Source organism: Micropterus dolomieu, linkage group LG22 (genome assembly GCF_021292245.1).
Source record: "Micropterus dolomieu isolate WLL.071019.BEF.003 ecotype Adirondacks linkage group LG22, ASM2129224v1, whole genome shotgun sequence".
Taxonomy (NCBI): domain Eukaryota; kingdom Metazoa; phylum Chordata; class Actinopteri; order Centrarchiformes; family Centrarchidae; genus Micropterus; species Micropterus dolomieu.
Window position 1 is genome coordinate 31,722,328 of NC_060171.1, and position 14,387 is coordinate 31,736,714.

The 14,387-nt window shown below is 43.0% G+C and overlaps 2 protein-coding genes across 3 annotated transcripts in view; both read left to right on the forward strand.

Moving 5' to 3' along the window:
* ldhd (lactate dehydrogenase D) overlaps positions 1–6,962 on the forward strand; it is a 19,533-nt gene extending 12,571 nt beyond the window's left edge. For both annotated transcript variants that reach the window (XM_046036305.1, XM_046036306.1), the window contains 4 exons: positions 1,910–2,037; positions 2,704–2,794; positions 4,027–4,138; positions 6,259–6,962. In XM_046036305.1, the coding sequence (XP_045892261.1) occupies positions 1,910–2,037; positions 2,704–2,794; positions 4,027–4,138; positions 6,259–6,439 (512 nt within the window). In that variant the 3' untranslated portion in view covers positions 6,440–6,962. The remainder of the gene's footprint in view (positions 1–1,909; positions 2,038–2,703; positions 2,795–4,026; positions 4,139–6,258) is intronic.
* Positions 6,963–11,377: 4,415 nt separating this feature from the next.
* The window catches only part of znrf1 (zinc and ring finger 1), a 68,711-nt gene continuing 65,701 nt past the window's right edge, over positions 11,378–14,387 (forward strand). Inside the window, exon 1 of the mRNA XM_046036324.1 lies at positions 11,378–12,308. Coding sequence (XP_045892280.1) covers positions 11,915–12,308 — 394 coding nt within the window. The 5' untranslated portion in view covers positions 11,378–11,914. The remainder of the gene's footprint in view (positions 12,309–14,387) is intronic.

Sequence of the window (14,387 nt, forward strand, 5' to 3'; positions counted from 1 at the left end):
TCTGTGTTTCTCTCGAAAGGAACTCTGTAAATTTGCTTCATTCTTATTCTGTGGCGCGCAAGTACACGACTTAGTGCAGAAATGCTTACACTGTGTATATTTTGAAAGATGGTGTCATTATCAATTATGCGCTGCTGTATTTCGCGCAGTCTTATTGCATTATTGGCAATCACCATGTTCACTATATGGGTCTCTTGCTCTGGAGTGAACATTCTTCCTCTGCCCCCAACATGTGGACGTCTAGCAATTCTGTAAAGTAACAATTTCAGTATTTTTGCATGTATGGTACTGTTGTGTTTATCATTAATGGCAGTGCTACAAAGTACTTACCGATTCTCATTTCGAAATGTCCTAATGATGCTTGCCACAGTGTAGCGGCTCAAATTAGGCTGAACCCGTTAGCCAGCTTCCCTCAGGGTCATCCCATGGTTGATGACATGCTCCACTATTGTAGCTCTGATGTCATCAGTTATTCTATTTCTTACTCTTCTTACCCTTCCTCTTTCCCCTCCTTGTCCTCTTCTTGCTCCTCCTTGTCCTCTTCCTCTAACTTCCTCTAACCCTCTCGCTTCTTCACCTCCACGTCCTCTTCCTCCAACTTCTTCACCTCCACGTCCTCTTCTTCACCTCCACGTCCCCTTCTTCCAACTTCTTCACCTCCACGTCCTCTTCCTCCAACTTCTTCACCTCCACGTCCTCTCCCTCGGCCTCCTCGGCCTCCTCTGATTCTCACTCTTCTCACTCTTACTGCTCCTTCCATTGTACTCCACACAGACAGCTTACCTGTGGCTTATTTATAGTGCTTAGGCTGATTGCAAAGTGAACTAATTATCTAAAACAGTTTTAACATGTGAAAGTGTGCCAGACAGTTGGCAATAGTGTTAATGGTAGCCATACATGTGTATAATTTTGCTAGGAGTGTGTTGGAAATTTGGTAATTGAGTGTAAGCAGTGAGTTGTGTTTAAAGTTCTGCAAAAAGAGTGTTGTGCAGTGAATTGTGCCTACAGTTTTGCAAAGTGTGTTACAAAATTGCAAACTGAGTGCAAAGCAGTGTTTGTGCTTTTAGTTTTGCAAACTCAGTGAGTGGTTTTGCTATACGTATTAATAGTTTTAGAAATAGTGCTACAAGAATCACGATTAGCGCTTAAGCATTCAGAAAAAACTGTAAAGTTGAAGTACCATACTGTTAGCACAATAAGACATGGAAAACATTTGCATGTTATCATACTAACACGACGACCAATATATTAACGTTAACATACTAAATGTGGAGGATGTTATGCTAACAATGAGAATGATAACATGCAAATCATAGCATGCCAACATGCTGACATTTCACATACATTAAATGTCAGCATGTTAATTGTTGGTGCAAGCACATTAGCATGGATGGACACATTTGCATGTTAGCATGCTAACTGCCTGCAAGCATGCTAATATTCCAAATGCTGTATAATCAGCATTACAACCTAACAGGGCTGCTAGCATAGCTGAAACACTGCCTAAAAATGTTAGCAATGGGTTTCTGAAGAGCCACTAAAGCTCAATGTGGGTGGCTTCAGCTGTCGCCATCTTGGCAGTCCCTGACTCTGGCTAATCCAAAAATGGGTAAAGAGGTGGAGCTGGGGCAGTCTGAATAAAGCCTGGTTGCTGAACCACCTAGAGGCTGGCTACCTATGACGACATCCCCCTGTCACTCATACCGGCCCACCTTGAATTATGTATTTAACTTTAAGCCTTAATATAATGTAAATGGGTGAGTTATTTAAAATTCACCCCTTCTAAAGGTAGAAGGAGCCGCAACATTCAGGTTGTCAACTGGTCAATCAACATTATTACCACAGGCAGTGTAGGCATGGCAGTTCTAAAGGGTCAGAACTAAAATAGTCTTGGTGTGTGTTTCTACAGAGGACATCACTCAGAGTAACGGTGGTTCAGATTTTCAGTGGGCTAGAGATGCAGAAACACGGAACCGGCTGTGGAAAGCTCGTCATGATGCCTGGTACGCTGCTCTGGCTCTCAGACCTGGCTGCAAGGTAAAGAAAGTCATCCGCTACTTGTAACGAGCTGGTTTTAACATAGTAGTCTTAAAGTTACTGCTGACTCTTCATAATATTTTGAAACTGAAAACAACAAGCAATATTAAAAGACCTCTGCTCTGTCCTGTGCTTGATGTGAGAAAACACTACTATTAGAAGTGTACAGAGACAGGCAAAGTAAGATAGTACATTTCACCACCGAACGGCTCCTTTAATCCCCTGAACACCACAGATTGATGGGAGGTAAAGGTATAAGAGGATCAATGGGTCAGGTAGATGTAATATTGTTCATTATAACTATTCCAAAGGGATAGAACAACATTCAGCTTGCAGTATCATGTTATTATCACTTACCACAATATTACTCTCCTCTGTGACTGCTGTGCGGAAAACTCAATAGCATTTGAGCTCAAGGTAAAGGGATACAGGATGCTGCTTAAATGTGTTGCCTTTTAATGAGAACAACAGAGTAGTGAATTACTCCACTGGTTGAAGGGCTTTGTCTGATAGCTCTGTGCTACACTAACTCCATCACCAGTCTGAGGCAGTTTAATGTTGCACCTTATTAACGTTTTAAATCCTAGTGATTGCAAAGTACAACCACTTGATGCAATTCCAGTACTGTGACCTTATCTTCTGTGCGCGTGTGTGTGTGTCCCACAGGCCTACGCTACGGATGTGTGTGTCCCTTTGTCTCGACTGCCTCAGATCATAGTGGAGACAAAGGAGGACCTGATTGAGAACAGACTTACAGGTGAGCAAACTCCTGAGAACAATATTATTGGTGTTACATGACTCTGGGTTAATAATGTTCATAATGCTTGTAATGATTCAGTGTGAATATTACTACTAAGTGCATTATAGTATCCTGTATCATGCGATGTGTATTATTACAGTCAGAGTATTTACACTAAGTGCAGAAAAAGTAGATGGACTGGCAGGATATGTCTTAGGGGTACATTACAGTCGTAGTTATTAGTCACAAGATTGCTACAAATGATTAAAATTGATTCTTAAATGATTTGATGCATTCGTTATGTGTATGCGCTAGTGATGTATTACTTTTTTCGCAAATAAGTAGTATATTTAAAAATGCAGTTTCTAGCATTATGGACTATGTTTGTGTATACCATTTAACGTGGGCTTGCATATGGATGTGGCCAGCATGTAATTCGATTTTGAGTGTGTAGTGGCCACATCGACAACATCCGATAGTCATTCTTGTTAAGGCGAACTATCTTAAGAAATTATATCATAAATCGCAACTTCATCAGATTTGTCCACCAATTAAAAACATAAAGCTTCATGTTGAACTGGTTGTAGTGTGGCATGCGAGTTTAGCAGTTTTACAAAGCCTTTAACGAATACAAAATAAATAGATTCAGCATATTTAAATTTATTTCTTTAATAATGAATACCTCTGTTATGATTACCCATTCACCAAGTAAATAAGATATGGCAGAACTAAACTACTGCTCTGTGGCTACATGTGACAATTATGGCATAATAGTAAAGGCTTGCATGCAGTAGCAGAAGCAGCGAAAGAGTTGTTGAGTCAGCAGACTGACTCAGTAATGGCAGTTACACAGTAATCTGGTTGGGGCTAGATGGTAGTCCTAGATTTGTGAAACTCTTGCGAGATTTGTGGACTTTGATTCTGCACGTGGGTGAAGTTTGCCTTCAGGGCTTTCTGTCTGTGTCCCGTGTGGAAGCGAAAGTCAGCGTTGCCATCTGGACACGACCCAGTAATTAACATTAGCCACTTAAAGCTGCTGGCCACACCGAGTAAGGCTGGAGCAGCAAACCCTGTTTTATTGCAGATGAAATTAACTTCTCATTTTTAAAAGGAAATTGTTTTATTTCTTCCTGTACTAACACACTGTACAAAGATCATGTGAGAAGGGCTTAGAATGACAAAGTCAAATAAAAATGATGTTGTATGTTCTCTGGAATAATTAGTGTGAATGCTGTCCTCTGCACCTTCAGGTCCCATAGCAGGTCATGTGGGTGATGGAAACTTCCACTGTCTGATGGTGGTGGACCCCAATGACCCAGAAGAGCTGCACAGGGTCCACCTGTTCACTGAGAGACTGGCCAGGTAATGCTCCTTTGAACCTCTACACTCTTGTCCTCTGACAATTCTCACTTTCTCACAAATCCTCCACCTGTTCTCAGTGAGCACACCTTATGAACTAATTCTTAACACCGTGAACCACTGTTATTCAATTGGGAGACACTTTGTGAGTATCATCACTCTTACTTGACACTCGGGTTTGTAAAACCGCGACCCCCGGCAAAAAAAATGTAATTTTTCACATAATATCGCCATGTGAAAGCAGGTTTTAATCACCATGAACATTATTATAATAAATTTTAAATATGCTTGTCACCTTCTTCGGAATTCACTTCTCCCCACACTCAGACACACAAGAAGCCTACACCTCAGTTAAACACCCATTTACTGTACAGGCCTTGTAGTAAACACTGAATAAGTATTCGACCTCGGTGAGCGTCATGTACTAGATTCAACGTTGACCTGAATTTCAGATTATAACAACACTAATCTCTTTTTTTTTTTTTTTTTAAAGAGTTGTTAAAGGATGTGTCCTGCAAGTAAATGTTCTGCCCTGAAGCCAGTCAGGTTGAAAAGCCTCACTGCTCCCGTTTAACAACTTTTTCCTTGTTATCTACTGTGTCATTCACTCTTCAACTCCTTTCTCTTCTCCCTAATCCTCCCCACACTTTGCCTAATCCTTTTCACTCTGCTCGCCTACTTTCAGACAAACTCACATCACCTTTGGTATCGCACTCTCACCCATCTCTCTTAGCTGATATTGATTTCAGAAGACTTAACTTTAAGTATTGGGTTTTTAAAAGGTTTGTTGGACGGTGTGTTGTCTGTCCATAAATGGAGAATTATGCTAAATGCCTACACAATCTTTTCCAAATCTGTTTTGAAAGCCTGTAAAAACTACTGGCTGTACCAGGGTCAGTCCTAGATCCCAAATTGTAAGGCACAGAGGAGTACATGAAGAAAGCCAGAGATATACAGAGTAATAGTGGGAACATAAAGGCTTCTACAGAATTGGTTATGTTTAAGTATTAGGTTAGCAATAGTTAAGTGTAGGGATAAAGTGTGAGATTGTTATGGTTACCAAGTTATTGATATTTAAAGGTGGGCAGTAAGTGATTCTAGTCCAATCTACCGGGTTTTTTTTGTCAAATTCAGCAAATATCTCACAATACCTCACGGACTGCTAGCTGTCCATTCTGTGTGTGCTGGTGCTGTGAAGAAGAATCTAGTGTTTGTACACAGCCAGGGCTCTGCAAATGCGAAACAAAGTGATCCGTATCCTGCCACACAACACTATTCCAGCCAGGTGACCTGTGTGTCAGGTAACGTTAAATGAGTTGCCCACGGACATACAGCTTACTCTAGAGTTTGCCAAGACATGCTGTTGTTGTGATGTTAGCTGTAGCAGCAGGAGAGTTGTTAAGTATTGCTGTCTGGAGCTGCTGTGCTGCTCTGGGACCGTCTTGTCTTCTCTGCATGTTAGCTTCACAGCAGCAGCTGTAGCGACAGTAGGGCTGTGCAATATGGCAAAAAATCTATATCCCGATATAGGTCATTTCATATCACATAACGATACATATCCCGATCTAGAACATTTTTTGTAAATTCCAACTGTAACTCGGGATATTTCTCTGCATTATAAAGGTGGGGTAAATCCAACACCATGACAAATACCATGATAGAGTGAACAACAACACAGCAAGTAATGTAACTAATGTTAGGCATGTTGTGGATTAGCAAACTGACGCTACTTGCTGCTGCAAAGCTAACATGAGAGAAGGAGACGCTCCCACAGCAACACTTACAGCTCTCCTGCTAGCCTACTACAGCTAGCATCACAACAACAGCATGTCTTGGCAAACTCTGGAGTAAGCTGTATGTCCGTTACCTCCCTGACACACACATCATGGCTAGTATTTACAGTAAATATTTACATTCAGATAGTAGTTTAAAATGGTTAAAATTAGGCAGCGGTTTGGTGGAGGTTAAGTTACAGATCATTGTAAATATTAAGGGTTTTTTTTTTTTTGAAGTATTGAGATATCAGTAACATAACTTAAAGTTTAATACAGGCTGCTCTCGTACAGTACTGAATAAACACTACATTTTTTCCGGTAAATGAATGTTCTTTGTTTTCCCTCTAGGCGAGCCCTGACCATGGATGGTACATGTACAGGGGAGCACGGAGTGGGCTTAGGGAAGAGAGTGCTGCTGTGTGAGGAGATGGGACCCATGGCTATCCAGGTCATGCAAGGTCTCAAGGATGCCCTCGACCCGAAAGGCCTGATGAATCCTGAGAAAATTCTGCAGCCTAGAGTACTATAAACAGTATTTTAGTGTGAGGGAAAGTCACTAAACACAGAGATCCTCATCATGATCTGCTCACTGTTTGATCAGGGGCATTTTTAGAGACTCTTGTATGAAAGATAACGGGCAGGGATCACTCATAAGTGAAAACAAATCAACATGAGTATGACACTGTTTAATGTGAGACATATCGGACTATACTCAAATATGTGAAGGTTTTGTTGTGTGGTCACCAGTAATAATGCTCTCTTTTCCAGATTGGAAAAGTCTTTGATTTAGAAATTCAAGTGAATCACGAATATCATGTAATGTAGAAAAATATATTGGCAGTTCACTGCTGTCCTCCTCACTATGTTTGCATGCAAACAGTGTACTTACATTAAATGAGGGTTGCTTTGCCTGACTGACCTGCTAACAAAATATTCTATTTCTTTAACCACCAGAACTATAACAATGTAAATGGTCAGAAGCAGAATCTTTTGCAGATGACTGATTTTATTAACATTTTGTTTAGAAAATGTAATATTGTGATGAATCTGAATCAGTTTTTTGCCTCTTTACTTTGTGTCTGTTTGGGTTGATTATTTGATATCAAGCAATAATGCTAATGTTTGGCTGATTTGCTACTTTACCTTTATATGATTGTAAATTGAATATATTTGAGGTTTGAACAGATAAAAAAAAAACAACTGACATTTTTGTTAATTAAAAATAAAAATAATTAGTTTGTTTTTTTGCCCTTGCATATATCAGCGCTGTGTTAAACAGTGACACATTATAACAGAGTATAAAACTTCCTGCATAAAATGGACACAACAACAGCCGTCATGACAAGCTGTTATATAACTACATGACATACTGTGTATCTGACACAATCTGGAGGACAACTTGCACAATGTCAGATGTTAAATCTCTAACAGGATGCCATACAGATTGGTTTTAACCCTAGTTCTCCTAGACTAGGACTAGTTTTGGTGAATACACATTTGTTTTCTGCTGAGCCTTATGAGAGGAACGATGCCACTCTCATATCTGTCTGTAAAATTTGTAACTGGAGCAAGCTGCAGGTTATCTTACCTAGGAACGGGGAAACGGCTCTGTCCAAAGATAACAAAATCACTGGGGCTGGATATAAAGCCTTTTGCACCTCTATGCTATAGTGAGCTTTAGAGGTGCTGGGAGGCCAGGCTAGCTGTTTCCCTCTGCTTCTAGTCTTGCTAAGAAGTGTGCAAAGCTAATCTAACCCTCTCCTGGCTCAGGCTTCAAAGTTACTGGACAGATATGATGTGATGAATGGCATCTATTTTCTCAAGAGAGTGAATTAGCGCTTTTTCCCAAAATGTCAAAATGTTTCTTTAAACCGTTTGGTAAAATGGCCCCACCTCCTTAGACAGGTTTTAATGTCTTGAACACCAAGTAGCCTAGATCAAGGAGAAGTTAATTTTCTAGTTTGTGCTTGGTGTATCAGGCTCTTCACTTCATGTACAATGGAAATTTATAGAGCTATCTCTTTTTTTGTTTGTTTTCACATCATGATCCCATGGACATTGAAATGGACAGACAAAGGAACTTGACAACTTAGAAGTCAGACTACGATGACATGGACTTGATCCTGTTGTCCTGTTACAGTGAAGAAGCAATTCTCTGCTCCACCACAGAGTGTCAGCAGTGCATCCCCTCAGTGGGGACAGACTTTGGGACAAACATGCAGTGTCTCAGTCTGTAAGATTAGAAGGTAAAATAAAATGCTCATTTCTGCCTCGGTGGGCCTGTAAATGTTGTTGTCACAGCTTTCAGCCATTAACTGCACAACTTCCTCCTCCTTGTATGTTTATGAGTCGAAAGACTTTTTGAGTTGTGTGCATGTCTGTGAAGAGTCTCATTCATCCAGGAAGGAAGGTTAAAATCAAGGGTAAGTGGACTTGGCTGCAGATACTTGAAGAAGTTTCAACTCTCATCCGAGGGGCTTCTTCAGTTCTGACTGTCTGGCAGGGAATCCCAACTGTTTAACCTCTGCGGGGTCCTTATCAAGGTGATAGAGACTGCTTGGTTCGTGCTGCTCGCTGTTGCAACAACTGTCCTGGTCGGAGCCACATGAGGCCAGGTCTGAACCACCATCATTGGCATTGTCACATGACGCCAAATGTGAGTGTTTGTTTACTCACCTGGGAATGATGAAGGGACAGCATTGTAAGTGGGGGATAAGTGGGGTCTCAGCCCTCCTCCTCTGTTTAGTGATGGTCTGTCTATTCTGGTATAAATTGCCTCTTTCTACCTACCTATAGCAATTAAATTGAACGTAACATTACATTATATGACATAATACTTTATGTGTATTGGTTTCAATTAAATCAGTGGATGCCAGGTGTTTTTTTGAAGTCTGTATTTGGTGTTTTTATTGTTCCACTTCCTGCTTTCTGGTGTAATACAGCCACATTTACAGTATGAGTGTTTTAAAGGCAGTGAAGATGTGTGTGATCTGTGATTGACAGTGTCATTTTTGGCAGCTGGTTGCAGTCAGGGCTGCTACAATTGAGGACACCAAGGTAATGTCCTAATTTATATTTTTGTGAATTTGGAGGGTTTGACATGAAGTGCAGTTTAGATTCTACCATTACACACATATGGATGTGGATTTAATTTGGCCTGTTCAAAATAAAAAGGATCTAGTCAGCTCCGCCAGAATCTGGCAATGTCAAGAAGAGTCTGAAACACCATTTATAGCTTAATATAAGGAGATAAAATTTACATTAAAAAAACAACAAGTTTTGTGTTTATCTTTTTAAATACGCAGAAAAATAAAATTAATCTCATAAGAGCTTCTAATTAGTAATACGTTATAAAAGGGTTATAATCTGTAACTAAGAATGCTTTAAACCTGATATTATTAAAATCATTAATGCTTCACAGGTAAAGCAACTCAACTTCTGGGTTCTTCGGGTTGTGAAAATCCCTCTTGTGGTTATTATTCTTATTCTACTTGGTAACACATTAAAAATGTTTGTAATCTATTAAATAATAATTATGGTTTCTCACTGTATGATAAACCATCAGGTCGGTATTAATGAATGATGATAATTTGTTATCATTGGACCATTTTGGACCAAATCTTCCACAGATTGTTCCAGAAGTGTCCTGTTGGACAACAAACACTTGCCAGAGGAAATATTCCCAACCTGGCAACCCAAAAATTGTTCATATGAATGGTTTATAGTTTTAACCTTTCCATAAAAATGAGTAAATAATGCATTACCCATTTATAACTTACAATTTACAAACACTTAATAAAGGATGTGATATTATAAAATGTTACCAACATGTATAGGTTAGGTGCGATTCTGCTTCGGCGAATTTGAAGTCATAACCTCAGTATTTCTATAATCCAGGCTATGGCCCTGCCTGCACTGTGTATTTGTGAAGCCAGTTTGTTATGACTGCAAGCTGTGTGAAAGTGCACCTCGCTTTGATTAAGATGCTCATATTTGTTTTCTCCACTGTGTCATAAAACACAAGGGATTTCTTCCTTTAGGCTACTTATTACTTAAAAAGACTGTGTGTCTAGAATCTTTATAGGCCTAAATGCTTCTAATTCTTGGATTGCGTCTGTGTCATTGGCGCATTTTAATGTGTGGTAAGCCTTCAGATTTACTGTACATTTAATGATAATGGCAGGAAGCACTCAAATTAAACTGCCAGACAGTCGAGTTGTCCGACAGCCCTGTAAGCTTAGGTATTTTCTCCCTGTGGTCTAATATTTATATTAGAACCATTTGAGTTGATTGTGGCATGGTGTATGTGTGTGGCTATGTGTGTGTGTGTGTGTGTGTGAGTGAGTGTGTGTTTATCATGCCTGAGGAGCAGAGAGGGGGCCATTTATAGGCTTGCTGTCATTATAGCACCTATTGCATTAACTACAGTTTACCTTATTGGGTAGTGAGGCCAAGAAGACTGTACAAGACTGACTGTGTTATTGTGAAGAAACAAAGAGCCAGACAGAATAAAACCAGTCTAATTACACACACACACACACGAACACATACAGGATTAGACCAAGTAATCCCAAACAAAACATGTGAGCCAGTAATCCCAATAATTTAGCATATGGTGAAAAAATCTGTGCATGACTTGGTAATGACAACAACCGGCTGGCTGAAGGCCTGACAGTGTGAAGGAGAAAAGCAGAATCCTGGGTAAAGAGAAGGCAACTATTTCGATTTGTCAATTAACAGATTAATTAAGCAATAAACTCAACAGAGGGGATGCCCTAGCCTTTCAAAAATGTAAATTGTTCAAGCCTCATATACACTTCTGACTCAACGGAATCTCTGTGTTAGGTATAAGGATTTAGATTGGCCTGTAGCCTATACTGACAGGTGTTTAAAGGTGATACAAATGCATAGGCCTGCTAAAAAACACAAAACCACTAGTTTCACATCTGGTCATAATGCCCATCTTGTTTTTAAATATAACTTCTATAAGAAGTCCTGGTATGTTGCTTATAATCTTCACTATCACAAAAAATAAACAGGACTACAAAATCCAATTTAGGCTCAGTTTGGGCCACCTGCTGCCCACTGCCACACCTTGCCATATAAGTGCCCCATGATTCAAAAGGCTTGTAACACTGCAGAAAATGTCCAAGCCCATTCCCCTTGATTAGTATTTACACAAATTGTATTTGGCTTCTCCCAGCAGCACTGTCTCCTGTCCTGTCTGTTCTTATGATCCGAGTTTGCGCACTGAGCGCCTCCATTGTCTGGCCAGTAGCAGCAGCAGCAGCAGCGGCGGCGGCGGCGGCGGAGCGGAGAGCAGCGGAGCGCCGATCTGAGCGCAGGGGAGCGGCTTCACTGTGACCCCGATCTCCGGGCAACAACGCTGGTCGGACACCACCGGAGCGGACGGACGGCGCGGACGGCGACGTCACTGTTTTGTGGTCAAAGACTGACCGTCGTTTTTTTTTTTTTTTGGCGGTCAGACAGGCAGCAACAGTTGTCACGATGTCTGAGATCAGATGAGGCGAGAGCAGCGGAGTGAACGCTGCTGCGCTGCCGTGATCCGGGCCGGGCTGGATGAACGTGTTGCTGCCGCGTCCCGCCTGCAATGATACAGCCGTCTTAATCACCTGGGACAGCGAGGGGAGTGTGGTGTAGGCTACATCTGCGTGTCATTCTGGGCTTTCGGCGTCATTCAGCTCGTCAGCCGTTCCCCGGGTTGTGTCGAGGTTTTGTCTGCGGGTGAGGTGAACACAGACGTCAGGGCGGGCTCATGTTCCGCTCAGCAGGGAAACGGGCTGTTGCGTCTGCAGAGAGTCAGAGCTGACGAGCCTGCTGAGACACACGGACTGACAGGCAGGCAGGCAGGCAGGCCGAGAGACAGACAGGAGCGAGGGGAGGGGGGCGACAGCCTGTTTCGGCTCTCTCGACCCTTTGCGGATCGAGCCGAGCCCCCTCCTGATTCTACCCAGAACCCCCACCCATCTGCCTCCCGCTTTGGATGGGGGGAAAGCAGAGCACGGCGGGGCGGCCCCGGGGTGCTTTTCCCGGTGTCTCTACGGATGACAGCGCGGTGCCACCCTCGGCCCACTTCGGCCACTACCGGCCGAGCGGCACCATGGGCCTGCGGAGCCGCTCGGTGAGCTCCGTGGCCGGGATGGGCATCGACCACAGTCCCGCCGTGCCCTTCAGCTTCTATACCCCTAGAGGTACGGACTCGGATCGAGCCGGAGGCGGGTCAGGGGGCACTACCGCCGCCCCCCACGGTACCGGCTACCAGGACACTGGGGGCGGAGGGCACCACACGGACGGGGTGCTCTATCTGGGGTCCCGAGGGTCGCTGGCTGACACCTTGCCCCTGCACATCGCACCCCGCTGGTTCAGCGCGCACAGCGGTAAGGGAGTTCTACTCTGCACACACACACACTGACACTCATCAGGCAGAATTTGGGTGACGCTGAAAGATTAATCATATTAGGAAACCACATACAAATGCATTCCCCCTGGACGTCAGCTTCTACAGACAGACACATACTGTCACGCACACCTTGTTTACCTGCACGTAGGAATGACACCAATGCGGTGCCATTAAATATCACTGAGGGGAAGTTCAGGCCAGCCTGAGGATGCTCTGAGAGAAAGAGCCAAAATACAGAAAAAGCAGCTTTAAGCTTTAAAAAAAGCAGACTTGTGTGTAAATCAATAGCTTCCCCAGGTTCTTACCCTGTGTTGGCTGAGGTGGGGAAGCTGCACAGTGCCAGCTGAAAGCTGTGGGGCATTGGACAGAAATCAGCTTTTGAACACTTAATCCTTGACAAATGTATGCAGGAAAGTGGATATATTTCATTCTACATCCTCAGGTCTAAAAACTAAGTATCTTTAAATACCAATGTTGGGCAAACACACATGAAAGTGCTGTCAGTAGGTCATTTTCTGGATTGAGAGAAATATGTTTGCTCTGTGTGTGCATGTGTGAATGGGAAATTGGATGATCATAACATTGCAGGGTGCACTCCGTCCTGACTATCACCGCTGCAGAGTCTGCATAGGTCATTCCTTGTTGTGTGAAATGACACTAATAAGCCTGTTGCCAAATCTGGCTGAGTCAATTAGCCCAGCGATTAGAGAGGAGGAAGGGAGGGAGGAGAAACGGGAGAAGGGAAAGAGATGGAGCAAGGTGAGGCAGGGAAGGAAGGAAGAAACGAGGGAGGGAAGGAGGGAGAGAAAGGTTGAGAGGGGTTGTTCATGCTTATCATCGGCTTACCACTCGCTCCACAATATGTTTCTGAGTGTGACTGAACCTGTCAGGCCATCAAGTACACGCACACACACCAACACTTGAACACACACACAGACACACAAACCTCCACCACATGGCCACAGCTGGTTCCCTTCCAACTGCACATACAGAAACACGCACAAACACTCAGCAAGAAGATTTTACACACACTCTTCCTCCCCTCTCTCTCTCTCTCTCACACACACACACACACACACACACACACACACACACACACACACACACACACACACACAGCCGGCTCAGCTAGGTCCCCAGGCTCTCATTACCAAAGCCCTGACCGGCTCACAGCAGGAGAATAGCAAGTTGGACGTCAACATCTCAGCTGTTTTTCCCTGTCTACATTGCCTAGCGACTCTGATGTGCTTTCATATCAGTGGGAGGAGATAACAGAGTCGGGGGGGCGGGTGTGAGCAAAAGATTGGAAAAAAACTGAAGAAGAGAGGCCTTCAAGGAATAGTAACTATATAGGAAACTCCAGTATGTTTATGACTAACTCACCTTGTTTGACTCAAATAGCATTGTAGAAAAGTTAGGGACAGTTTTGGGTGCGCTCTGTGGGATTGGACCAGGGGCGTGGTCAGCTGGCAGCTTGTTGCGGCTACAAAGGTGAGGCTAGCTGCAGCCACATTGCCCAAACACATTGTTAAAAAAATGCTCTAAAACACGGTGAACACCAGGCAGTGTGGAGGCTTTAGACATGCTGGTGACAGATGCTGCACACCACAACCTCAGGCAAGATCACATAAAAACGACTGACAGCCCCATCAAGATGACTGACAAGTGTTGGGGCGAGAACTCGACCATCTGAGGGGGGCGGAGGGCAGGACTGACAATACTCGTCCTGTCTCTGTGAGAAAAGTTGCAGCTTCAATCTGTTATTTCTCAGTGCTGCAATATGTGTGCAGTCAATGGTAGAGGCAGATAAGCTTACAAGATATGGTCTAAAGAGTCTGATGAAGGTCACTCTGGCCAAAATGTCATATCTTTAATGCTGTAATAAAAGATTAGTTGCTCTTATAGGGAGTTTCGCCCTCCTTTCATCCATCCCGACCTCTGCTCCCACTGCTTAGCGTGACCTTTTATTTCTCTTGTAACTCCAGCAGAAATGTTCCTCTCGCAGGAGTTTTCTGCTGGTGAATGAGATTTTTCTAGGAACCTGGCCGCCTTAGGC